A 27824-nucleotide genomic window follows, 5' to 3' on the forward strand; every position below is an offset into this window, starting at 1 on the left:
ACTCTTTTACTGTTCATAGCGGTTTTCACACTTGACGGACGAACATAAAAAACAGTTACAACTAAGCTAGGCAGTTGTTGGTTTATGATAGGCCCAAGGTGGTTTGAATTTATTTGAGACCTTAAACAATACATTTATGGCCGTTCGATGAATCTGATAATGTGAGACCATAAAGCTCTTACTGAAAATACAATAGTCGTGGGAGTATATGAATCTTTTCCCGCTTTTACAGATTTAACATAGTTTCAAACTGCCGTTATAAAATCGGTTACAACTTTAGAAGTTTTCTCTCCTCTCAACTCTCTCTCTCTCTCTCTCTCTCTCTCATCTCGCCTTTCACGTCCCGTGCATGGGTAGGCAATGGATTAAAGTTTAGAAGTCAAAACAGAGAGAGAAGAGAAAGAAGATATATATGCAGAGTCACATGAGCACACACGGTTTACAGGAGTGGTTTTTCTGGTGAGCGGTTTACGGTTCACGCCAACTTCCCCCTCCCCCTGCACCGAACGGTTGAGCTCCTTTCGTATAAAGTCATATTTTAATTACTTTCTGCAGTGGATATCAGATTCAGCGGTTTCAGTTCTTGTTTTCGTCTCTGGATTTTATCTCTGCCAAGACAAGAAGATCGATGGCAGGTGCGAACGAAAGAGGTGATCGGATCAAAGGGTCGTGGAGCCCTGACGAAGACGCGAAGCTAACGAAGCTGGTAGAGCAACATGGGCCACGGAACTGGTCCCTCATAAGCTCAAGCATACCGGGTAGATCGGGGAAGTCGTGCAGGTTGAGGTGGTGCAACCAGCTGAGCCCTTTGGTTCAACACCGTCCCTTCACACAGGCGGAAGACGCCATCATCCTTCAAGCCCACGCCACACACGGCAACAAATGGGCTACCATTGCCCGTCTCCTTCCCGGTCGGACTGATAATGCGATCAAGAACCATTGGAACTCCACCCTTCGCCGCCGGTTCGCTTCCGAGTCGTCATCCACGTCATCCGAGCCCGAATCGGATTTTGAGCCCACAAGGAAGCGGTTGCGTCTCCGGGTTTCGCCTCAGAACAATTATTATTCCTATGATAATGGCAACAGCAATATTGAGAGACTAAGGGAGCCTGAAACGTTGTTGACGTTGTTCCCGCCGGGGGAGAGTGAGTCGTCGTCTTTGCCGACACACACGGCGCACGTTAGGGTGGAGGAGGAGGTGGCGGTTAGGGTAAAGAAGGGTGATGGGACGGATCGTGTTTCCCAAATTGGAGGAGGGGAGGAAGAAATAAAGAAAGAGAGATGTGCGGCGGAGATGAAAGAGATGTGTTTGATGACACTAATGCACCGTATGATTGCGAAAGAGGTCAGGAATTACATTGACGGATTACGGACTCATGGTGGACTAGACACTGGGATTGAACCCGAACCCGAATCAGAAAATTCTTAGAAGTTAGAGAATAGAGAGTTTAGTTTGGTTTGGTTGGAGAGTCTGTTTGATATTGGACCAGTCAAATCTTCCCAAACCCTTTTGCTCTTTTTTGGGTCCCTTTAAAAATTATTTCCTTTTTTGCTTTCTGTTTCTTGGATCTTCTATCCTACATAGGTTCATGATAAACATTGAAATAGAACCGTAATTAAAGAGATTTGGCATGCAAATTAAGGAGGATTTCTATACTAAGTGCAGTGGTTATAGATTTCCAGATTTTAGGTTGAGGGGTTAAGGAGTGGGCCTACAAGATCATGATAGATATCTCAAGTGTTCTAAACTTCTTTTCTTAAAGAGTTTTGAGAGCCGTCGATAGAGGATCTTTATCCTCTCAATTACACTGTCCGTACTGGATGTCAAGTACATCTAACAGAGGAGGCAGAAGTGACTATCCTACCCCTGCCCGAACACACTGCCCGAGGTGGGGTCCACATGGGGTCCACCTCCTTCTATTAGATGTACTTTTTTATTTTTGGTAAAGAGAAATTTTATTGGGAAACAGGGCAAGCAGTTACATTGACGTCCTGGTTACACAAATCCAGGAGCCAAGCATCGGAAATAGGCCAAACCACCTTGCTTACCAAAGGTAGTGCCTTCCTAGCTAGGTTATCAGTGACACAGTTCGCTTCCCTAGAGATCCACTGAGTGGATGAAGAAACAAAAAGTAGCAGAAGAGCTCTGATGTCCTCAGTGATGTTAACTGCTACTAATGGTGGTAGAGAGGTAGCATTGTTTGGAACGTCCACAAGCTGGGCATTATCTGACTCAATAATCAACCTGGTAATACCTAACTCCAAAGCAGCTTGTAAGCCTGCAAACAGAGCCAGGCTTTCTCCAGTAAAAACCTTGTTGACTATATCAGGACTAGAGATCGCTACGATAGGCTTTCCATCAGCATCACGAATGATCACTCCAAGGCCCGCTCTGCCTGAATTGGGCTCCACTACTGCATCGCAGTTCAACTTCAGGACATCCACCGGTGGGGGCTTCTATCGTAGTTCCTTTGGAGTAGTAATAGGCGCTCTACCAAGAGCACCGATTGCTACGAACTCTTGGAACATTCTCTGGGCTTTTTGAATAACATCCTCCGGGGAGTCTTGCACTTTTTGAAAGACAAGATTATTGCGCGCTAACCACAGGTGCCAAACGAGAAATGACACCATCGATAACACCTCATTGCTCACTTTCTTAGAGGGGAACTACAATTGATCCCAAACATGTAGGAGGGCCGATAGTCGCGGAGGATCACCATCAGATACAACGGAGGATAGGTCACTCCCGAACCAAACCGCTAGAGCAAATTGGCAGTCCAGTATAATATGATCTACGATTTCAATGGGGCACCCACATTGTTTATAGCTAGGGTCCCTGGACAGCTTCCTCTTGAGTAAGTTTTCCCCTGAGGCAACTCTGTTCGCGCAGACTTTCCACAAAAAGGTCCTGATTTTAGGCAAAGATTTACAGTTCCAAATTCTTTTCCACGTGGCTGTGGTGATATGTTGCCAAGTGTGGCTTGTCCTGGCTGGATCATCCATCTGTCTCGCTTCTCTCTAGTTACATAGTAAATGGTAGGCTGAAGAAACTGAGAAAACTCCTTTTTTATTCCCACCCCATTTCAATCTATCATCCACAGTGGAATAAGGCAATTTGATCTGGATTATTGCCTCAATTTCCCTAGCAGAGAAGAGTTGGTGTAGAGTGTCCAACCGCCACATGTGAGTACTTTCATCAATTAGCTCAGAAACCTTCGAGATGGGGCACAGATGTGGCTTGGCTGACTGAATTTAGAAATATTCCAAATTTGAATTTGATCACCATTGCCCACTTGCCAACAGAGACCACTCCTTAAAACTCTTTGGCCCACCATGAGACTTCTCCAGGCCCACGAGGGCTTATTACCCTCATTTGCTTCTAGGAAAGAAACATTTGGGAAATAAATAGCCTTTATAAACTTAGCCCACAGAGAATCTGGGTTAGACCATAGTCTCCACGCCACCTTGGAGAGAAGGGCTTGACTATGAAGAATAGGTTCCTTAAACCCCAGCCCCCCTCTCTCCTTAGACTTACACATTCTAGTCCACGTTACCCAGTGGATCTTCTTCTCTTCCTTACGCTGGCCCCAGTAGAAGTTAGACATCACTTTTCTGATGGAGTTATGGTGCGACGCTGGAAGGGAGAAGTGGGAGCCAGCGAAAGTGGCCATCAAACCAGCCACAAACTTAATAAGGACCTCTCTACCAGCTGAGGACAATAATGTGTGCTTCCACCCTTGGACCTTCGTTGCAACCCGATCCCCAATTTCCTTAAACAGGTCAGCCTTCTTAATCCCAAAATCTAGTGGAAGGCCCAGATACTTCGTAGGCCCATGACCATATTTCACTCCCAAAGTCCTGGACAACCATCTTTTAGTTCGGTGGGGGGTGTTGGGGCTGAACATAATAGAAGACTTATGAAGATTTATCTTCTGGCCACTAGCATCACAATACAACATAAGGCACTCCTTGAGCTGCATGATCTCCTGCACTTTGATTTCAGAGAATAGAAGACAATCATCAGCAAATAACAAGTGGGATATAGGTGGAGCTCTTCCCCAGACCGAAATGCCTTTGATGAGATTCTGCTCCCCTGCTTTCTCTATGACGGCACTGAGGACCTGAGAACACAATATAAAAATAGAGGGAGAGAGGGAGTCTCCTTGTCTAATACCCCTAGAAGGGGAGAAGGAACCCGCCTCGACCCCATTAACAAGAAGAATATATGAAACAGTGGAAATGCATTTCATCACTAATGTAACCCACCGAGTACAAAATCCCATCTTGAGGAAGGTAGCCCTAATAAAGTCCCATTCTAAACGGTCATATGCTTTACACATATCCAGTTTTAGGGCCATGAATTTTTTTTTTGCTATCTTTTGGTGATTAACATAGTGAAAAATCTCATGGGCAATATATATATTATCAGAAATAAGCCGGTCAAGTACGAAAGCCGATTGAAAAGGGGAAATGGTACCTTGAAGCACATCTTTAATCCTGGTTGCAAAGATCTTGGAGATGACCCTAGTCACTACCATGCTGAGACTAATGGGCCGATAATGCTCTGCCAACTCCGGATTAGGAACCTTGGGTATAAGGCACACGTAGGTCCTGTTGATATCCAGAGGAAGATTTCCAGTATTAAAGAAGTCCGAGACTAACTCAAATAGGTCACCATTAGTAATATCCCACATCTTCTGATAAAAAATAGGCAAAAAGCCATCCGGGCCTGGGGATTTCAGAGACCCCATAGCAGAAATAGCCTGAACCTCTTCGACTGTAGGTGTGGCACTTAGAAGCTCATTCATGTCATCAGTAACAATAGGCTGGACCGTTTCCAGAGCTCGATTGAGCGCATCCCCCTGAATGCCCTGGGAGGTGACTGCCTTACTGAAATGAGTAAGACGGATGGCTGAAGTCTCAGTCACCGAATTAGACCATTCATCGGAGGGAGATTTAATCCTGAATATCCGGTTACGTTGCTGACGATCCATCGTGGTGGCATGAAAATAACCAGTGTTCATATCCCCTTTTTGTAGCCATTCCACTCTACTCTTCTGGTGCCACAGAGTTTCTTCACGAGCCAACTCTTCCTCCAGCTGGTGTGCCACCTCGTTCTCCTCAAGCTGGCAATGTTGGGTAACAGGCTGCCTCTGGATGCACTCGAGCTGAGCAATAAGCTTCTTAATGTCCGTCTGTATGTGCCCAAAGGTATCTCGATTCCATTATTGTAGCGCCTCCCTGCAGTTCTGCGACTTCTGGAGTATGGGATGTTGCTGTGAATGCATGATTGGTAAGTTCCAAGTGGTATCGATGACCTTCTTACAACCAGGGTGCCTCAACCATGAGGCTTCAAAACGAAAGGGTCAACGACCACGAGCCACTCCTCCACAAGTGTCAATTGCCAGGGGGTTATGATCAGAGTTCACGACTGGGTGAACAAAGACTGCAGTGTTGGAGAACTTTGTACGCCAGGCTACATTAGCCAAGGCCCTATCGAGCTTGATCCTGATGTTGGTAGTCCCACATCTCTTATTACTCCAAGTATACTTTGGTCCTTTAGTCCCTAGGTTCATAAAGCCACACTGAGAGACCATATCCCTGAAGTCTTCACTATCCTTACTACCTGTATGATTGCCTCTGCTCTTCTCATGCCATCCCAGGAAGGAGTTGAAGTCTCCTACACACAGCCACGATTCAGTCCTAGAGTTTTCGATCCGAATTAGTTCATCCCAAACTCGTTGTCTCTTATTGGTAACGGGATCTCCACAGACACAAGTCAGCCAAAACTTTCCTTGATTTGAAATAAGAACACAATCTAAAATTCTAGTACTAGAAAGCTGCACTTGAATTTGAGTATTGGAGTGCCACAAAAGAGCCAGTCCACCAGAATTTCCTTTCGTACTGACCATATAATAGTGATCAAAATTGAGTGTTCTCTTCAGCCGATCAATCTTATCTTCACGACATTTGGTTTCCATCAGAAAGAGCACCTCTGGCTTTTCTATTTTAACGAGAAGCTTGAGGGACCGAACTGCACGAGGGCTTCCCACGCCTCGACAGTTCCAACTAACTATAATCATGGCCCCCATGGAGACTATTTCCCGCCAGTCTCCAAGGATCCAGACTCTAAAAAATGCACAGTATCATTGAGCTCAGATTGCTCATGTGGGCGCTTCCCAACATGGCCTCGCTTCGCCTTACTACTACCCCTGGATGATTCAGCAATGTTTAACAGGTTGCAATGATGAGACGGATGAGGTAGGTGTTGCCCTCTGGTGAGACGGGTGGTTTGTTCAGCCTGAGGTACTGGAAACTGTATAGGAAGGACCAAGTGATGGGTTGTTGGGTGGTGAAGGTGAGCGGTGGCACAGGCTGTAGGACTGAGCGCAAGAGTGTGGGAGATAGGCGCTTGGTGGGGTGATGGTGGAGGGATCTGGTCAGGGCTGAATGGTAGGGGTGAGCCATTGGTATAGGGAACTGGTTTAGGGACTTGTCCTTAGTACTCGCCAAGGAGAACTGACCCGGTGGGCCCAGGGGTATAGTGGGTGTTGGCATCTGGATGGGTTCCCTAATAGTGACATGGTTACTAGCATGGAAGTTATGGCGCTGCCCTAGATAATTACCAGCTATAGAAAAACCTGTCATGTGTTGTAGGAGGGAGATTACAACTGGCAAGTGCTCAGGACTTAGCGACAAAAATTCTTGAATGGGTGTGGGCAAGGGTATTTGGGTAATGGCAGATGGTGAGGTGTTGGGGTCTGGGGAGGAAGGAGAGGGGTGTGGTCCAGGGGTGTGAGTAGGTAAATGAGCATAGAGATTGGCCTGAGATAGGGTAGTATCTTCGTGATCACCAGAGAGGGAGGGAACCATTGTACCAGGTGGCAGGGATCCTATCGGCCCATCATCTATGCTTCTGCCATCCGTCCCAGCCTGCTAGTGTACAGTGGGAAGCAGACGCATGGCTTGCAATGGGGAGTGGCTAGAGGTGGCACTATGTCCTGCATCTTCCTCTTCTCCGGCAGCTTCCTTCGTCCGGCCTGTCTCAGACTGAGCATTAGCCTCACCTTGCCTATCATTCTCCTTTGTGTTACAGAACATTATCTCAGCCGTCCTTAGAAGCCTATCATCAGGTGGACTGCCTCTCAATTCTATGTGACCTTTCCTTTGTGGTAGTTCAGGACACTGGCTTAACAGTCCACAGCCGTGAGCTCTTCGATGTTCCTCATCCTGGTCGAACATAGTAGTACATCGCTTGGTGTCATGTCCTAGTAAGCAGCAAAATTCACAGAATAAGGATAGTCTTTCATACCTGATCGAAATAGTGAGATGGGGACCTTGTGACCTTTTGATATTGATGGAGGCTCTCAACGGATTAATGATGTTTAGTTTAACCCTGGCTCTGACGTAGCGGATCCGGCTGCCAAACTGTACCCCGTCAATCACCATGATCTTCGAGGCCTCTCTTAACTTCCGTACTGTCTTGGTGATGATAGTAGGCTCCAGAAACTCCACCGGTATAGCATGTAACTGAACCCAGAAGGCACACTAGTTAAACTCCCATTGCTGCGCTGAGTTCCAGGGTTCCAGTAGCAACAAGTTCCCCGCCACTGTCCACGGACCTTCGTCAATGACGTTGTTCTTATCCATTATGTGGTGGAAGTGGAATAGAAATTTCTGCTCAGCCAGTAGAGAGATGTCCACTTTATATCTGGGGTTCCAGGCTGCCAAGAGGCCATCCGTAACCGCCTGCTTACAGAACGGACGTCCCTCAAGAATATATCCTGCTAGGGTATTCTCCCAAATCTTCTGGACTCGGACTTCATCTGCGGCATCTAAAATCACATCATCATCTGACACATCGTCGGACTCGTTGGATGGGAGCTCTGTCTCAGTTGGGGAGCGCGACGGTGAAGTCTGAGATCTCTGGTACTCAGACGAAGCTCCTACCCTAGCCAGAGCTCGAGGGCTGTGAGTCGAGAAACTCCCTGTGGCCGACATACTGAGAGCAAGCAGTAGCACCAAGACTCCAGAGAGAATGGAGGGGGGGAGGAGGAGGGGGAAATGAGCAAGGTGAGAGCACTTGCCGCACGGCAAAGGGGGGGAAGCCGCTCAGCAGAAATGCTAAGGATCACTCACAAGGAAAACACACTCTCTGTTCAGAGCAGGTATTCAAACAAGAACACAAGAGCCCCGAACATCTCTAAAGAAAAGTAAGTAAATACGAGAACTGCGATGAGAAGATGACACACCAAGGGATCTACAAAGTCGCGGAGGAAGCTATCCTCAAAACTCGCCGTGGCGTAACCTGGGAGCAAGTTCACGCAAGTAGCGGAGAAGGTTCACGCACATAGCGGAGAAAAGTTCTCTTCAAAATATTACCCACTCCTCTTTGATAACAAAATAAGAAGAGGTGGGGGGGTTGTGGGTTCACTCCTTTGTGTCCTGTTAGTTCTGACATGGACTTCTTCTTTCAAACCCTCTTCTTTCTACACATGAAGAAGTGTTCTCCTATTAGATGTACTTGATGTCAAGTACGGGCAGTGTAATTGAGAGGATAAAAATTGTTCGATAGACGACTATCATGGAAAATATTAAAAGGGAAAAAACTTTAGCAAGAACCTAAATATATCATACTACATTATTACTTGTTGGATAAAATATATATTCTTTTTTTTTATTTTTTATAATTTATATATGGGAGAGGGATGAATATGCTAAAGCTAGCCCCTTTCTATCTATCTTTATTCTCTAGGCTATATTTGGAAGCCAAAAGGAAAATTGAATTTGAGAAGAGATATAGACACATAAATCAATTATTGAGTCATCATATTGACATATCCATTATCATATATTAAATGGGAGTTGGCCTAACATACCTTATACCATTGTGGCTAAACTTAGTATTAATCCTTTACTACGCATGGTTCCTTTTAGGCTTCCTACTCTGTTTTAGACATTTTCCTTTTTGAGCACTAGTGAAACTTGCATCAACTTGGCTTTTTGGTACCCATCTTTCCTTGGGTCATTGCCAGTTAGTTCTTATGGCTGTTTGTTTCGGCATAAAAATTGACATGTAAAATTTTACATGTTGAAAATTGTTCCAATGTTTGTTTTTTTATGAGAAAAAAATCAACATATAAAATAAAATTTTACATTTTGCGGAACATTGAACTCTAATATTTCCTTTTTGCTACATCCATAACTGGCATGACTGGAAAAACCTAAGACCAACCCGGCCCGTTTAATAAATGTATCGGGCTTGAGCCCGACCCAAATAACAATTGGGTCGTTTTCGGTGCAAGGGTCCAGCCCGATGGTCATCCGACCGAGACCAATCGACTAATAGCCTGACCCAGCCTGACATGTTTACAGCATGTTTACAGCATGTTTACAGCATGTTTATAGTCAGTTCATTTTGCTCAGCTCGATACATTTAAAGCCCGTTCATAGCCCGTTTAAAGATACATGTGTCATTAGCCCGTTTAAGCCCTGATCGAAGGCATGTTTAGCATGATTAAGGATCCCATTTATAAACGGGACCATGCTTAGCATATTAGGCCCGCTTACTTAAATGGGCCGGTCACGGTACAAGGTCCTAAAGTGGAGAAGCCTGATTAGGCATGACTGAAACCGGCCCAACCTGATCGATTGACACCCCTACAAATAGTATACGGCTTAGCATGAGACTTCTTCAAATATGTCTTTGGCTTTTTTATTTTTAGCCAAATCCAAAGGAACTGGCCGGAGGCAGATTTTTGTTGATTTACTAAATCATTTAGGATCTTAATCCCTTTTTCAAACTTCTCAAGAGAAGATTTTAAATCTTCCACCTTCAAAATCAAAGACTCTTAGCCCTTCTTGAGAGACTCATTCTCATACTCCAATAATCCAATGTACATACTATATATGGTCCTTTTTAGACCTCGATTTTTCTCAGTGATTTTCTCATATTTCTTACACAATTCTTCATATACATTGGCCAACTTTTCCAAATATAGATTTTTATTTTCCATCTCATCATCGGTTTGAAGATCCTCAATCCCATAGAATTACTAGATCTATTCATTCTCAGACCAAATGACATTCGGCATCATCAAGGTCTTTAGAATCATCATCTTCTAATTAATGAAGAACTCTTAAGAGAGAGGTTTCTAAACATTGGCGGATTCTCATTCTGTTTCAACACCATCTCAAGGGTGATTATTAGAGAAACAGTCAGCTCATCCATTGAAATGTTTTGGATATCTTTAGTATCTTGGATGGCTGTAACCTTGGTCTACAATGTTTTAGTCAAAGACCTAAGAATCTTGTGTGCTAGATTGATCACATGGTTTATAGGCTATTCCCTTTATCAAAAAAAAAAGTTTATAGGCTATTCACAAGGAAGCTAACTCATTCACAATTTTAGTAAATCTAGCATACATCTCACTAATGATCCCATTATCTTGGATTTTAAATAATTAATTCATAGGAATGCATTATGACCACATGGTTAATACTACGGGTGTAAGTTTGGTCCTGTCAGCCCGAACCTGTCTTGGCTCGCCTTGAGCTCGAACAGGGTCTGGGCTGAGATATTTGGCCCTGAGAACGGGTCAGTGGCTCAGTGCTAGAAATTTTTAGCCCTGAGTTAGGGTCGAGTCGGGCCAAGGTTGAGGCCTCAGGCTAAGCCTGGCCTGACCCAACCCGGCCCGGCCCTGGTTTAAGTTGTACTATAAAATATATATTACAAACTTTAAATATATATTATATATAAAGATGTTAAGTAATATAATATATTTTATTATAGTGTTATTTTATGTAAACTTGATAATTTTCTCCGTGACCGATTCTAGTCCATGTATTTCCTTCTCCCTCCCCATGATTAGGGTCAGTCAGGGTCAGTCTGGTCTGACCCTGAGGGCGGGTCAGGATTGGATTTTTTCAGACCCTGAGTCAGGGTTGGGTCGGGCCTGGGCCTAGCTAAGGGGAGTCAAGGTTGGGCTTGGGTTCTATATAGCTCAGCCCAACCCGACCTTGTTGCAACCCTAGTTAATAGACTTTTCTCATACACAGGGGCACGTGGAATGATCACCATGCCGCCATAGAAAGGCAGAAATTCCCAAGATTACGATGATCATTCCACAGGCCCTTATGTCTAAGCGTTGAAGCAGCGTACCACACACGCCCAAGTAAACATATGAGGTCCTCAAAAAGTGTTGGGCAAAAAGTAGCAGTGCCTAAGCAATGCGAAATTAAACTCACCTATTTCAATCTCATACGTTGGTTTAGGGATCTTCAATCTCTCAACCGTTGAATGTACAAAGCCATTCAACCTGCTCACCGTCACAGCATGTTTTATCCTCATCCTCTTTCTCCTTCTGCTTGGCATATCCTCCACATCACTGCAAGCACCCACTTGGTAGCGCTCAAGCGGTGCCACCACTCAATATTGTTTTCTTTTAATTTTGACTAAATACTATTTTATTACCGGGAAAAAAAAAGAATAAAGACTATTTGATTACGTGTCAAACCTCCAAGCAAACTCAACAGTCGTAGTCGTGGACTACTACAATGGAGAGCGCTAGAAACAGACAGCATCTCTCTCTCCCTCTCTCGAAAGCCCGAAAATGGAAACCGCCCCTGGGTTTCTGCCTTAACCTTGGTTTTTCTCAAACATAAAACTCCTGAAAGAAAACCCAAAAACCTCTTAAAACCTCCTGATCTGTCTCCAGAATATCCAAAAATTTTAGTACCCATCTTCTTCTTCTTCTGTTCTACCCTTCTGCTGGTTTTTAGTTTGATTTTTTTGATCATTGATCGTTGATTGATCACCGTCAATGGAAATCAAAGTTGCTAACATCGATTTATGCAAACTCACCAGCAACGGCGTGGGCAGCATCCCTTCCTACGCCGTGTCCGCCGTCCTAAATTCGGTCGCTCCGGTTGTTCCCTCCGAGGCTACCTTGGGTCGCCACCTCGCTCGTCGACTCGTCCAGATTGGTGCCACAGACGTCTTCTCTGTCCCCGGCGACTTCAACCTTACCCTGCTTGACCGCCTCATCGCAGAGCCTGGGCTTAACCTCATTGGCACCTGTAACGAACTCAACGCTGGGTACGCCGCCGATGGCTTTGCTCGCCGCCGTGGTGTCGGTGCCTGTGTCGTAACTTTCACCGTCGGTGGTCTCAGCGTTATCAACGCCATCGCCGGTGCCTACAGTGAGAATCTCCCGGTCATTTGCATCGTCGGTGGGCCCAATTCAAATGATTATGGTACCAATAGAATCCTTCACCACACCATCGGATTGCCCGATTTCAGCCAAGAGCTTCGGTGCTTCCAGACTGTTACCTGCTTTCAGGTATCCCTCATTCGATGTTATTCTTACTTGTTTGATTCGATTCTTTATCTGGGTTCTCTTTTTGTTTAATCAAATTGGCAAAATTTGGGGTAATGGTCTCTACTCTCTGCTGATGTAATCTTAGGCGGTGGTGAATAACTTGGAAGACGCACATGAATTGATCGATACGGCCATCTCGACGGCTTTGAAAGAAAGCAAACCTGTTTATATTAGCATCAGCTGTAACTTACCGGCGATTCCTCATCCTAGCTTCAGTCGACAACCTGTCCCCTTCTGCCTGTCGCCCAAGTAATTTCTTGGTCCTTTTGGTGGTGATCTCTAAATAACTTAATTGTCTCGAGTAATAATCATCTATTCGTTAATTTATTTTTTGGGGTTTTGATCGATTTGCTTGATTCAGATTGTCCAATCAGATGGGTCTAGAAGCAGCTGTGGAGGCCGCCGCAAAGTTCTTGAATAAGGCCGTGAAGCCAGTCATGGTGGCTGGGCCGAAACTCCGTGTGGCAAAGGCCAGCGATGCCTTTGTAGAGCTTGCAGATGCATCTGGCTATGCCGTGGCAGTGATGCCGTCGGCAAAAGGTTTGGCGCCAGAAGACCACCCCAGGTTCATCGGCACATACTGGGGAGCTGTGAGCTCTCCTTTCTGTGCAGAGATAGTTGTATCTGCTGATGCCTACATCTTCGCCGGACCCATTTTTAACGATTACAGCTCAGTTGGCTATTCACTTTTACTGAAGAAGGAGAATATGATCATGGTGCAGCCTGAACGGGTGGTGATCGGCAATGGACCTGCATTTGGGTGTATTATGATGAAGGACTTCTTGCGGGCTCTTGCGAAGAAGCTCAAATGCAACACGACTGCTTACGAGAATTACCACCGTATATATATCCCTGAAGGTCTTCCTCCCCAATGTGAACCCCAGGAACCTCTGAGGGTTAATGTCCTGTTCAAGCACATACAAGCAATGCTGTCGGTTGACACTGCTGTGATCGCCGAGACAGGGGATTCATGGTTTAACTGCCAGAAGCTGAAACTTCCAAGAGGTTGCGGGTAAGCAAGAAAAGAAAATCAAGCTTTTATATTCGATGCTATGGTTCTGTATCTGTCTGAATCTCGATGCTCTGCAACTGTATCTGTGAAACAAACTGAAATAGATGGGCTGTTTCAGGTTTGAATTCCAAATGCAATATGGATCAATTGGGTGGTCAGTTGGAGCAACACTAGGATATGCACAGGCTGCAAAGGATAAGCGAGTCATTGCCTGCATTGGAGATGGAAGCTTTCAGGTGATTGATCCTTACCTTTTCTCCATTCTCTCTGTGATTTTCTTAGCAATGTAGAATCAGAACTTCTAATTAATGTGTTTTCATATGCAGGTGACAGCACAAGATGTGTCAACGATGCTGCGTTGTGGGCAGAACAGCATCATCTTCCTAATTAACAATGGTGGTTACACTATAGAGGTTGAGATTCATGATGGGCCATACAATGTGATTAAGAACTGGAATTATACTTCATTGGTGGATGCAATAGATAACGGCGAAGGGAAATGCTGGACGACTAAGGTGGGTATTAAGCTCTGAGGTCTTTGGTTAGCTTGTTGATATCATCAAGAGGTAGCTGAACACTTACTGAAACAAATTTTTGATGAATTTTGGTGTTACAAATGCAGGTAAGATACGAAGATGAGCTTGTGGAAGCAATCAAAACAGTGAGGGGGCCGAAAAAAGACACATTGTGCTTCATAGAGGTTATTGTTCACAAGGATGATACAAGCAAAGAGCTACTTGAATGGGGATCAAGGGTGGCTGCAGCAAATAGCCGGCCACCAAATCCTCAGTAGGTTCAGATGGGTCCTTTCTAGTAGCTGAGTGTAGAAGCTTTCTTCTGTTAATTCCTCCAGAACAGGATTAAGGTTTTCCTTGTCCATTGCTTTTCATCTTTGTTTTGCTTATGCTGCGGAGTCTTAGTATCAAATTTTGTATATTTGTTTGGGGAAAAGGCTGAGCACATGGCTAGGGTGCCCAGCATGTGTCATTCTCTCTCATTCTCTCTCTTCCCCCCGTCGGAAAAGACCCTCTTGCCTTGGTTTCTTGTGATCAACCCTATGATTGGTGTATGTCGCAGGCTTACTGACAGCATGTTCAACCCTCTGCTGACCGTTTGTTTTGAATCTGAAGTTATGTTACTCCCAGATTGTGCATGTGTGCGTGCAAAGCTATGGTTTAGTGTTACATCTTTGCTTCGCAATCGGACTCCTTTACTTCCGCCTGCCCCTACTGCCGTGTGTACCCTATACACAAGCAAAGAGGAATGTATCGTTTTATCCCTGCTCGAGTGCCTTGCCCAAGTGGGGGGTAAGGCGGAACTTTCCGTTGCGTTTGTGTGTGGGGGTGCACAACAGCACCGGGCAGGCGGAAGTAGAGGAGTCGGATCCAGGAATATGGCGCTTGAATATGCGTCCCTTTGCAATTGGCGAGTTTTCACCTTTAACGATTAGGAGAGAACTAAGACAACGGAATCGATCCTCGTAGACTAGGGCTTGAACCCTAATCCAAGAAGGATTTTATTGAGTGAACCAATTAGGATTTTTTTATTTGAGTCACTCATTGGTTCTAAATACTAAGTAATTACCCAAGGTTGGTTTTAGAATGAAAAGAAAGAGAATAGAAAAAAAGAAAATCGTACAAATTTTGTATGGTTTTCTTGGCTTTCAAAACTTCTCGCCATTTGGCATGGTCATTGCGGATGGAAGATTCAGTTTTTGTACTTTTTATTTCGTCTTGAACATAACGCAAGTTTCTTTTGCTGCCATGAAAAAAAAAAAAAAAACTTAGGAGGCTTAGAAAATTCTCACAAGAAAATTGTTGGAGATGAGAGAGAGATATAGGAGGCAGTGTGAGAGGTGACATGTGTGTTAGGGAGAACAATGTCAATATCATTAAGAATGTCGTACTGCAAGGTGTGCGGTGTATTTTCTGCGGCACAACAGAAGTCATGTGGTACATATGGTACACATGTGTCGCAGGATGTGCACCGCACACCCTGCAATACAGCAGAGGATTTTTACTGTGAAGTTTGAAGAGATTAATGATGTACTAACTGTTGAGGCATTGCTTTTCTGTATGTTTGTTTTTTGTGATTCCTCCCTTACGTTCAAAAGTGAACAAGTTCTTTTATTGGTAAATCTATCCTCACTTGTTAGCTTCATAGTGTCTAAGATGTTTCATGTGTAATGGTTCCTTGGTTGGTCAAAGTCCTTAGTTAGTAAGTTCGGAAACGGCAATTGAACGGGAACGGATACGTACGGCAATTAAACGGATTAGACGGTAATAATATTTTTCAAAAATCCGGCTTCATAAAACGCATACGGTAATAATATGGTATATGTTTAATACGGATATAATACGGCAAAGATGGCAATAATACTTTTAAAAAAATGGCATATATTCATTATGTAACATGCATTTACCACCTAATAAACAAAATAATATCATGATTTTATGAACTAAAATAAACACAATAATATAATATCCTATATTACATCTCTAATATTATCATTTAACATACCAAAATATCAATAAAATAGTCTCTAAACCATAAAATATCAATAAAATAGTCTATTACCTTTGTATTTGCTAACCCTCTTATTCCCTTTTTCTTTTTCTTCCTACAGGAAGGAGGTCAATCATTGTATATTACATAAATTCTACTTAGATTTGTTTAGAAACAAAATGGAAGAGAAATCGGTTAGGTCTTCACACTTGATTTAGTGAAATATATTTCAACATTCTCATATATACAAACAAACAGAGCATATATTAGCCATTAGGTAAAGAAAAACTGCAGTAAAGGGCCATTACAAACAAACAGAGCATATATTAGCCATTGGGTAAAGAAAAACTGCAATAGATTCGATCCAGTTTGGGAGGAAGAACATTTCAGCTATTTCAGTATATGGGTTTGCAGGTTTTACTTGACATCTACTGTCAAACTTACCCAGTGTGGGAGGAAGAATAAGATGATGATGGATGTTGAACGGAGACGGTGAGGAAGAACAACAGTGGAAGAAAAAAGAAAGAAAGGGATACTAACCACAAAGGAGAAGCGTCGCCGTTGCTGTCACCGTTGCCGTTGCCGTCGCCGTCGAAGCTTTGACGATCGTCGGTGGCTGTTGAACAGAGATGGGGAGGATGATTGGAGATTTTGGGGGCAGCGGTTGCCTGCTAGGGCCCGACGCAAATCGCATAATGGACTATGGAGAAAGGGAAAGTGAATCGCAAATCGTTTTTTTTTTTTTTTTTTTTTTATTTTATTTTTAACATTAGGGTTAAAAACTTAAAAAGTATAATACCGTATAATATCCGAATTATATGAGTATAATACTCGGCCGTTTAAAAAACACATTTTTTTATAAAAATACAGGAAAGTACGGGGACGAAAGTATTTTTCATCTAAACGTTTGGGTACGCATATTATACGCGTACTTACTAACTAAGGTCAAGTCACCTAGCTTGACCTTCCAGCGTGTGGCAGCAAATGCCAATTGACAAGTCTGCCATTGGCCTTTGTGTAAGCCCACCCCTTTATTTTGTACTTGGTATGGACCATGGATAATTATGAGATGAGATCCTTTCGAATGCGATAAGAAAATTCTTACTATTACTATTCTCGTTCTTTCTCTTAATTGAATATATTCTTGGAAAATAAAACAGCAAGTACAAGCTCTCAAATAGGCTTCTTAAGTTCTTATAAAGGGCATTAAAAATGCGAGAAAGTGCTCTCTTTTAAGGCCTAAGAATGAATTCAACTATAGCAAAATCTAGAGCAGTAAATCCATTATTATCTCCTCCTTTTGGTAACAGGAATCTATCCAACCTCTAAGTCCTTATTGCAAATAACACAAATACATCATCCATACCCCATTCCTGCCGCCTGCACTTCCAAAGCAAACCATTTAATAAAACCTTTGAGAATTTTAATTTCAAGTGGCCCTATATTTAGGCGTAAGAACCACACAACCGATTAGTATTCTTTTTCCCTATTACCACACTAGGAATAGCGTAATCATCCATTAACAATTGAACAATTGAACTACAAACCTTCAATAACAAAAGATTGAAAGAGAGGAGTACGGAAAACCCAATTTGGACTCTACGAACCTAAGGGCTTAGATGACCCACATTAACTATCCAATTTATTGTGGCATTTCCTTGTCCTGCTGACCTTGACAACTAGGGAGTAGGGACTCACCCTCCAAGTGGGCTCTTGGACCCGACCCATTTCAACTAACAATTAAGACTCCTTGTGAAATTCAAATAATTGTCTTCCTACTGAAATTAATGGAACATGTTTTCCTGCTGTCTTTGAAAATCCTGTGGTCACCGACCAACATTTTACCCTATTTATAGGATTATTCATTAGCAGAATAAAACTTGCAAATTATCCACTTGATGCTTTCTCCAGCCACGTGATTGGGTGTAGCAGAGGATCCCAGGTTCAATTAACATTTCATAAGCACTACTTTAGGGAGACAGGATAGTAATGGTAGAGCTTTGACCAATTTGAAGGACAAGCTTCCCTTCTTCTTAAGGCATACCTCTGTGGGTGTCAATGTCTCTACAGCCTTACATATAATTCATAAAGGATTCTCAAGTAGGTGGGTGTCTAATTTTGCCCACAAGTAGGCCTCAACTCCCAAAGTCAGATATAGAGTGATTCAGGTCACATGTCTTGTCTTATTACTACTACTACTTCAGTTTCTTATTGTAATGCACATAATTAAGAAAACTTCACACTCACCAACCATACTAATTTGGTGGTCCTGGTACTTCTATTTCCATGGTCTAACTCTGTAGTTTTGTTATGTCTTTCTCGGCCTTTTTGGCTATCTAGCTGTGTAGCTCTGTTATATCTTTCTCGGTCTTCTGGCTAAGATCAAGAGTAGAGATCTGTGTTGTCTACATCTCTTCAAAACTAGTATGGAACCCCATGGTGCCCTACCCTGCTAAGAAGGTAACAAAGATGTTGGATATCCAGAGAAGCTGGTGTTTAAGAACTTTTATGTTGGCCTCTTGGGCTGGGTTTTTCAACCTTGAGGAGGGACTAGGTTTGGAATTTTCAGTCCAGTCTAGGGTCAGGCTGGGTCAAAGTTGAGGTGGTCAGACTGAGCCCGGCCCTGTTTTACATCATATTGTAAATTCCACTTGGATGTTCTACTTATGAATAATTATGTGCTTAAACATGTGTTAAGTATGCTTTGGCATGAGGCAAATAGATTTGTGTATCTTTCTTTCTTTTAATAGTCGGGTGAATTGACTTGAGATAAGGATAAATTCTAACAATGAATTAGGATAATTCTTGAAAGTATTAAGGTCAGCCCGGATTAGGGCCAATCAAAGTCAGACGGCCTTGAATGGCAAAACAAGATCAAGATCAATCAAGACCAATATCTGGGCAGGACTGAGCTAGGAGTCCGGCAAAGTTGGACCTGGATTGAGGTTTTTAAGCCCTGAATCAGGGCCAGGGTGAGCCTGGGCTAAGCTAAGGGGATCCAAGGTTGGGTTAGGATTTTAAAAAAACCAGCCAAACCTAATCCTATTGTAGCATGGATTTTCTTTCCTTTTCCTGGGCGTAGAAGAATAAGACTTTGGAGATCTCAAAGATCACAAAGTCTTTGGTTCTGTCTCTTTATGCTATTACTTTTTGTTCTTTTTAATTAGGACTTCTACTAGCGTGGTTCAACACTTCAACCTGACACCGCCTAGGAATAGGAGTCCCTTTAATAAGCTTCTTTCTTGCATGGTAATTAAAATCAAAATACTAATGTTACACCTCAGGTCTACTGGTAACTGTCCAAGTTTCCAACTGTAATATCCTTTTAGATTACATCTCGAGTTCCTAAAGAGAAACTAAAAATTCACCCACAAAATTCTCTCTGCGTTTCTCCTCCTAGTGTTGAGCAATGACTTCTTATAAGTTATAACAAAAAAAAAAGGCGTAACTAGTGCACGAAGCTCCCGCCACTACAGAGTCTGGGGAGATCATAATATACGCCGCCTTACCCCTACTTTCGCAGAGAGGCGGTTTCCTCACTCGAAACCGTGACCACTTGATCACAATTGAGCAATTTTTACCATTGTACCAAGACCCGCAAGAAAATATTTTATCTGAAATTTTGCAGATTTCAACATAAAAATTATAAATAAGATCTTAATGAACCTACCCTTTTCTCCCCCAGTTATTTATGCTAATAGTATCAACTGAAAAGGAAGAAGCTACCCACCCATTCAGGTCGGACATAACACTCTGCTTTATCTTTCCAGTTTTCCCATTAGTACTTTCCATCTCTCTCTCTCTCTCTCTCTCTCTCTCTCTCTCTCTCCCTCTTGGGAGGGTTGGGGGGTGGGGATGCCCTGGCAAGATATATCCTTTTGTTCATGTAATTTTTTTCTTTTTCTTTTTAGCAAATTCCATTTATTTCTTTCTGCAACGAAGGAAAAGTAGAGGATGAATTCTTTTGGAATTCCTGTACAATGGTTTGAGTACATTCACACTATAGACTACAGAGAAAATTTTGTGAATCATTTTACTTCAAATGAAAGTTTGTAGTGTTTGAATGCTTAATCAACTCACCATCAGTCCAAATCAAGTCATTTGTAGCACAAAATACTTGTGCTAGCATAATCAAATAACATTAAATTATACATTACCAACTACACATGACCTTCATACATAGGTAGTTAACAAGGTGCAATCAATCCTTTTTCTATTTGCTTTTTACCCAATATCTAAAAATATGGGAGGAGATGGAGATACTGGGGGCAATATCATTATAATTATAAATTTAGCATAAACATTTTCCATGTTGTTATTGATAAAGCCTGATCTCAGTTAAATCCAAGAAGTCTTGTTCAGTTTTTCTCACCATTGGTGATCCTGCTCTTCCATCCCCAACCTGATTTTTTTAAAACTCTATATATAGGATATGATCCCACAAGGAGATTTGTGTGAGGGTTTCTATTTTCTTCATCTGAATAGTGGAAACTTTGATTTATCGCTCGATCACAATTTGGATCCTCTACTGCCAAGCTGCCCGGTAGGACTGTGCTGCCTAGACACGGTGAGGCGTGCATTGACCGCCTTACCCCTGCCCAAGTGCCTTGTCCGAATGGGGGTAAGGTGGTCATTGCGCGCCTCACCTTGTCTGGGCAGTACGGTCCTGCTGGGCAGCTCGACAGTAGAGGATCTGGATCCGCTCGATCATGAATATAGCCTATCTTAGGTGAATCATATTAAATCGTTCTGTTATGTGTGCATATGTATGATTCCTTTTCATTTTTCTCTTACTATTGTTATTTTGTTGCATTGTTAATTTCTAACACATGCTTGAAATGCCAAATGGTATCACCATTTACCAATTAGAAGTTTGGTCTCACTTGTTTTCCCTCCACCCGAATGATACTGTTCTCTGATATGAACATGTTACCCAACCATCAAGAATTGGTTAATGTGTTAATCAATCAATCAATCACACATACAAAGAGAAGGCACAAACATGTGTAAGAATGGCAAGTCCCACCACCTCCATGTGAAAGGAGGGGGGAGGGGGAGGGGCTTTCTTTAACTCTGATGCTTCATGCCAATACCCAAACGATACATTAATAGGATCATGGTTTCAGAAATCGGATTGGAATCAGCAGAATCAAATCGACTGACCCTTACTCTAATAATCATCCGATCTATGAATCCTTCTTTAGAATCAATCATGAATGCACTTGGATTCTCATTTTTTACAAATTTTTCCTTCTTTTAATAGTAAAATAGTTGAAACATAATGGCACTTAATTATGTCTTGTAGCAAGATCTACAAATGTTTTGAATTTTAAAAAAAAAAAAACCTTTGTCTCAAAGCGTGGTCTACGCTAGCGTTCCCATGAGTCTATCTCTCTCTCCTATGAAAAGACATCTTTGCCCTTATTTGGGGAAGGAGAGTGATAGACACAGGGAATGCTGGCATAGGCCATGCTCCTGGACAGAGAACCACTTTCCATAAAAGGAAAGGGGATTACTGTCAAGCTACGTGGCCCTACACCAGTGCGAGGATCAATGAGAGCGCATTGGAGCATCCAACAGAATGGAATTTTTCATTTCACAAGCGCCACGCAGCCTAACAACTTCTTTTTCCCTATTGCCCCAAAAAACTTAGATCTAAGTAAATCCTTTGCTTCTCCAAAGTCTAAGTTTTAGGTCGAGCCCATGTCCAATTCTTGGTATGTATACCTTGAACTAGATTGATCAAAGCTCTTTTTTTTTTTTTTTTGGGGGGGGGGGGGGGCGTTGTCGAAGGATTTATCAAAGCCAATTTAGGTTATTGGCCAATCGACTTCATCGTATCTCAAGTTAGAGACTCAACAGTCCTGGTCCATATAGAACCTACACAATGGGGCTAACTCATCCTTAGGCCATGATTCTACCAAAAATAAAAATAAAAAAAATCCTTGGGACTTGATAAATAGTGGGACATTTGAAAACACCTCAATGAATTAAAAATTCTTTCCCCCCTCTGAACTTCTGATTTCTGAAGGACACAATTCCATCATTAAAGGCAAGACTTGGTGAATAAAAAAGTGATGTAGGTAAGTTAAACCTAGAATATGATCAATTTAATGATACCTACCTTGGCTTTACTAACACACATCTACCCCACCTGCAGCTTTTCTTTCACCCACAACTTCAAATCTCAACGGTGTTGATAAACCATAGTCCCCAGTATAATTTTAAACATATAATCCTTTGCAAAACCTGAAGACTCTCTCAAAATAGACCAAAGGCTCTACAACCAAGAATTGTATTCTACGTTTTTTGAAAGGGGGAAGCGGTTCAATTCCAAATCCTTTATTCAAAGTCTTTGATGCATGTGATCAACAATCCCAAAGTCTCAAATTCTCAAACCTCAAGAATCAATTCCAAAAGATGTTATCACCATGAGCAACTCACACCAGTAAACCACCATTAAATACAATCCAAGGGGTACATTTATACGGTAAAGCATCAAGCATGAGTCCTACGTGACCATGCCTTAATTCACAAGCAACACCCCCAAACAAAGAAATTAAAAGAGATTTGGAGAGGGAAGGTGAGAAAAAGACCTTTGCAGTTCTACTATCACCTCTCCCTTCTCCCTTCTCCCTTCTCCCTTTCCCCCCAACCCCCCAATAAACTGTAGAGATTAGTAACAAGGAAATCAAATTGCAGATGGGGCGAGATGACGACCCACGGCTTTCCCTTCTTGAGAAACAACTTGAAGCTTCACTAGATAGGAATCGTTCACTGGAAAAAGAAAACGAGCAACTGCAGCAAGAGATACTCCACCTGAGAACACAGCTCAAATCCTTCAAAGCCCAGAGTTCTGATGGTAAATTTTCTGTCTTGAAGAAGCTACAGAACCCAGATGGCACTAGCAGCTTCTACACAAATGCATCAACACAACAGCTGCAGAAACCAACTTCCCATACTAACTCAGGAGAATCCCCAGAACTATCTTCAGCTACAACAGAGCGACAGCCAAGGGTACCAAAGCCACCTCCAAGGCCCAGTTCACTTACTGTACCTTCAACAGAAGTAATAAATGGACATAAAGCACCACCAGTTCCACCGCCTCCACCACCACTACCATCGAAGTCTTTAAATGGGACTCCTCATACTACAAAAATCCGCAGAGTGCCAGAGGTCATGGAATTCTACCGCTCACTTACCAGAAAGTACTCAAGAACGGATCAGAAAACCAACCTTCCAGGATTTCCAGGAGCTGCAAATGCACGAGAGATGATCGGAGAAATCGAAAATCGTTCCACATATCTCTTAGCTGTAAGTAGCTAATAATTTGATTGTTTTCTTTCCTCCTTTCAATAATCAAATTGTTCTAACCATAATTATAACCACATTCATGACAGATAAAATCAGATGTAGAAACACACGGGGAGTTTATTAGATTCTTGGCAAGGGAGGTTGAGAATGCTAAATTCAAGGAGATATCAGATGTGGAGGCCTTTGTGAGATGGCTGGACGAGGAACTATCTTACCTAGTAGATGAAAGGGCTGTACTCAAACATTTTACTGAGTGGCCAGAGAGAAAAGCAGATACAATGAGAGAAGCGGCATTTAGTTACAGAGATCTGAAGAAGCTTCAATCTGAAGTCTGGTCTTTCCAGGACAACCATAAGCACAGCGTTAGCTTAGCTCTGAAAAGGATACAATCGTTGCAAGACCGGTAAGTATATCCCCTTTTTGATCAATCAAAACCTCTTGAGCCCTCACTCAAAACAAAGAGATGCTTAAAAATAGTCTCATATTCACAGGTTGGAACAGAGTGTTCACAATGCAGAGAAGATGAGGGACAGTGCGTGTAAAAGATACAGAGAGTTCCAGATCCCTTGGGAGTGGACACTGGACACTGGCATGATCGGTCAGGTATGTTTCAAGAACTACTGGATCTGACTAGAAAGAACAAATAGGAATTATATAATCGAGGATGCTTTGATGTTTGAGACCAACCCATCTAAGAGATGATCCCAATTTAGAAACTGAGGATAGGGGGAAACAGTGAAACATCTTCGCATTCAATTGAATCACTTTCTAAAATCTTCTCATAAAACGTATTTATGATTGGGTTTTTTTTTTTTTTTTTTTGGCTGTTGTTTAAATCCACCATTTATGGATGGTTGAACGCCACAATGCCTCCTGCATGGCCAACATATGTGAAACAAACTTATGGAATGCAGATTGCTGCAATGACGAAGTGTATTACCGACTTGAAAGCCTGCTAAATTGGTTAATTGCCATGAAATCAACACATCTCTGCCAATAATAAAATTATAGGAGAAAGAACACCACTTGGTGTACCTGTACCAAAGACAGACGAAATGACCGCCCGCCCCCCATGGAAAGGCAGGGACGTGCCGATGATTTCATCCCCAGATACACAACCGGGTGCGTTCCTTTTCCCTTTAAATTAATTGACCCTTGCACCAACTTAGACGGTAAAAGTATCTTCATATTCTCATCTTTATCCCTTGCCTTCCTGTGACTCTACACCAATCTACTGGTAACCAATGTCTCCATTCTCTCCCATTAAAGAATAGCAAAGAAGAAAACTTTTACTGTTTTATAATGACTGGAACTGAATGAGTAGGCGAGCTAGCCAACTCACCCGGTCATAACAAAGAAGCTTAAAGTTATCTTGTGGTGTAAGTATTTACCATGGAAATACCCGCAGAGACTCAGACACCTTTTCTACTCATTGAGTTGACGAGGGAAGTCACAGCAGGTGACAATCGTTTCGCTTTTGGGAATATTTGATTTTGAACAGTTTTATTTTCTTGTTTTTGGTTCAAAGCTCACTATTGATTTTGAACAGTTCTATCTTCTTTTTTTTGTTCAAAGCTGAAATTTAGCTCGATGAAACTAGCCAAGGAACACATGAAACGGGTTGTACATGAACTACAAACCACGGAGTGCCCAAAAGAGGACATTATGCTCCAAGCAGTTCGATTTGCCTTCCGAGTGCATCAGGTCAGTTAATATCTAATTCTTCTTTAACTCTTTCACTTGGAGTCTCGCTACTAACCATCTAATATTACAGTTTGCCGGGGGCTTTGATGGGGAGACGATGCGCACATTTGAAGAACTAAGGAAGGTGGCCACAGGTTTTGACAAACAACAGCAATCTATCAGAAAGTAGGATAGCTAAAAGTAACACAAGATTCCCGGTATGGATTGTATCTGTAAATTAGAATCTCTGAATTATTAATCAGTAGTTCCAGAGAAGATTTCAGATGCACACTTTACTTGCAAAACCATTCACTGTATTTTTGTTCCAAATACTAAAAATCAGGCACAGGCACAGATGGTATTTCAATAGATCTTAGTACACTCAGTTAATTTTAGGCCTGTAAAACTATCGGGTGAACAAATCTTACATTTATCTCATTAAACAGAAGCTATTCATGGGACGCAATCATATAAGATCTAATCACTTTATTTCAGAAAGAAAATTAAAACGGCTCTCGTAAAACTCGTCCCGGTCTGTCTTGTTATCTAAAAGAACAAGAATATGAATATGAAAAAAAATAGGGGGCGGATTACGGGTTACAGAAGCTATAGATCAACTAGATTTCAAAACAAACCCAACTATCACCACACAAAAAGGAAAAAAAAAAACCCAACACAGCATAAGGGGTTCCACAAAATTAAGGGTAACATAGGTCTGTACATATTTGGTTTTCGAATTCTTGCGGGCCCCTCACACAAAAAGCAAGAGCCCCACACCCTCTCTCCTCAAGCCCCTATACGCCGTCCCTAATTAATTATAGATCAAACAGTAAATGCAAATCACATGAACAATTATGTCCTGATAAAGCTTTTGCCTCCGAGAAAATATTAGGCACCCCTGCATAAAAATCTGATTCCATTGAATGACAAATTTTTGTGGGACCTCTACAAAACATAACAATGAACAACTAACCCCAACCCCAACAACCCCCCCCCCAACAAAAATACCATTCCGTCGAGAATAATCGTATTTTGTTCTGAAAAAAAAGAAGGGGAAAATGATACATAAAGACGGGGCAAGCGAATGCTAACTGATCATGTAAGGCCTCCAGCAGAGGCAGGGGTAAGTGAGCATGCAGGAGCAATTAACTGAATACGATTTTTTAGTTCATTGGGGGCTGCAAGGCAATTTCAGTTGTGGTCCCGTGTCTAGATGCAGGAACCACACGACTGATTAGCACTCTTTTTCCCATAATGATAAACCAAAAAAATAAAACACAAAAGCACCCTAGTAATTTCCAAGGTACACTATTCTAATACTGTGTAGATGCCACAATCAAAGCCAAGAACAAGAATACACCTATTGAAAGCATAAAAATCAGTTCCATCAAGTTCGCTTAATAAGTTATAATAAGTTAATATGGCAACCAAGTTATTTCATCAAAAATTATAAAATATATACATATATAGCAAACAAGTTATCTTAGAGATGGAGTCCTCTTTTTTTTTTGGGTAGTGGGGATGGAGTCCTTACAAGATATCACCCTTCATGCATGGTGAGATAACCCTCAATTATATGCCTACCCCATCAGCTCTGTTCTAGACATCAATTCGAGTCCTAGAAATATCATCCACCTCAACTGTTGGCTGATGTGCTTCTGATATTGCAGTTTATCAGTATATAACCCAACATATATGAAATACGATGATGCAGCAGGTACAATGAAAAAGAAGACATAGGGTGATCAGCTCCCTTGATTTGGCCTCGATTTGACTCTGCCTTGGTTCTGTTTTGTCCTCGATTTGATCTTGAGTTGGTTCTAATTTGGCCTTGGACAGAAAAAGTAAATTTCTAGTAGATTTCAAGAAGTAGATTGGGTTTTATTTTGTTTATAATTTTATTACTGTGGGGAATTATTACTGTGGGGATTTACTAAGGACAGCCAAAAAACACAACCACCTTACTATACTATTGAAGGTCAACAACAACAACAAAGCTGTATACCAACCCCACTATACACTTCCACATAGGGAGCCAACTAAATTCAATCTCAACACTGATTATACCCCAGGGGACTAACTACATTCAATCCATGAACACTTTACAATTCAACATCCAAAAAGCTCGCCAAATTCCTAGTGTTTGATGCCACCTAAGGCTGTTAATGGATCTTATCATTAACAAAAGCAGAATTTGATGTACCTTGACCTGATCCAATCAATAAGCAATTCAATCTGATAATGATGCAAGCCTGAGTAACTATATTTAACATAAAAATACCTATACAGAATAAAAATCTTTAAGCTAAAATTTTAGGAACCTTCTCCCATAAGCTTGTTGTATAGGCTTCTTTAATGTTTAATTGGAAAAAGTTTACATTGGTTTCCAAAGGTTCAAGTCATTCTTTTTAAAGTTCCATCATTCACACATGATAATCGCAGCAACAAACACAGACACAGATACACCACATGTGAATCCACTCCATTGGTAGGTTCCATGTAGCCTTCAAAAACATTATTACACACCAACCATATACACCACATCATAGCAGAGGGCAGAAGGGCATATCTTGAAGTTTAGCCTACATATCCATCTACCTCTGATCATGTTTCTAATTTTTGGCATCACAAGAGCCACTAAGATCAACCAAAACCCAAGTCGAAACTTTATGCACCTACAAAGAATCAATGTACACGTATGAAGATGACTATCTTGACATTGTAGCCTCAAGATTTTCCCAAAAGAAAAGAAAGTGCTTTGAAAAGGACTATTGACAATACTACTCCTTTCTTGCAAACCAAACACAATTATAATGGGAGATAAAATCAAATAAATAATATTTTGAGTTTTGCAAGCTATACGGACTTCTACAAATGATTGAGCATTTGAAGTAAATTGTGCAGTGAACTTTGAATTTACCTCGTGAAGG

At 42.0% G+C, this 27824-nt stretch overlaps 3 protein-coding genes across 5 annotated transcripts; all 3 read left to right on the top strand.

The window, feature by feature from the left end:
* Positions 1-306: 306 nt before the first annotated feature.
* On the top strand, positions 307-25224 carry LOC122664011 (protein CHUP1, chloroplastic). Of its 3 annotated transcripts, XM_043859698.1 has the most exons (6): positions 307-324; positions 22560-23211; positions 23298-23614; positions 23703-23814; positions 24787-24915; positions 24986-25224. In XM_043859698.1, the coding sequence occupies exons 2-6, from the start codon at positions 22600-22602 to the stop codon at positions 25082-25084; spliced, it is 1269 nt and encodes a 422-aa protein (XP_043715633.1). In that variant the 5' UTR covers positions 307-324; positions 22560-22599; the 3' UTR covers positions 25085-25224. The 3 variants fall into 3 exon arrangements, 2 of the variants coding, with proteins under 2 accessions (XP_043715633.1, XP_043715625.1); XR_006333266.1 differs by lacking the exon at positions 307-324 and having other exon boundaries at positions 22401-23211; positions 24798-24915; XM_043859690.1 differs by lacking the exon at positions 307-324 and having other exon boundaries at positions 22406-23211.
* LOC122664027 (transcription factor MYB77-like) lies at positions 610-1452 on the top strand. The gene has a single exon (XM_043859712.1). It carries the CDS (start codon positions 629-631, stop codon positions 1427-1429), a length of 801 nt encoding a protein of 266 aa, XP_043715647.1. The 5' UTR covers positions 610-628; the 3' UTR covers positions 1430-1452.
* On the top strand, positions 11811-14229 carry LOC122664003 (pyruvate decarboxylase 1-like). Its single transcript, XM_043859677.1, has 6 exons — positions 11811-12341; positions 12466-12629; positions 12742-13392; positions 13511-13628; positions 13719-13907; positions 14015-14229. The coding sequence occupies exons 1-6, from the start codon at positions 11823-11825 to the stop codon at positions 14183-14185; spliced, it is 1812 nt and encodes a 603-aa protein (XP_043715612.1). The 5' UTR covers positions 11811-11822; the 3' UTR covers positions 14186-14229.
* Positions 25225-27824: the final 2600 nt, after the last annotated feature.

Source organism: Telopea speciosissima, chromosome 1 (assembly GCF_018873765.1).
Source record: "Telopea speciosissima isolate NSW1024214 ecotype Mountain lineage chromosome 1, Tspe_v1, whole genome shotgun sequence".
Classification (NCBI taxonomy): Eukaryota; Viridiplantae; Streptophyta; class Magnoliopsida; order Proteales; family Proteaceae; genus Telopea; species Telopea speciosissima.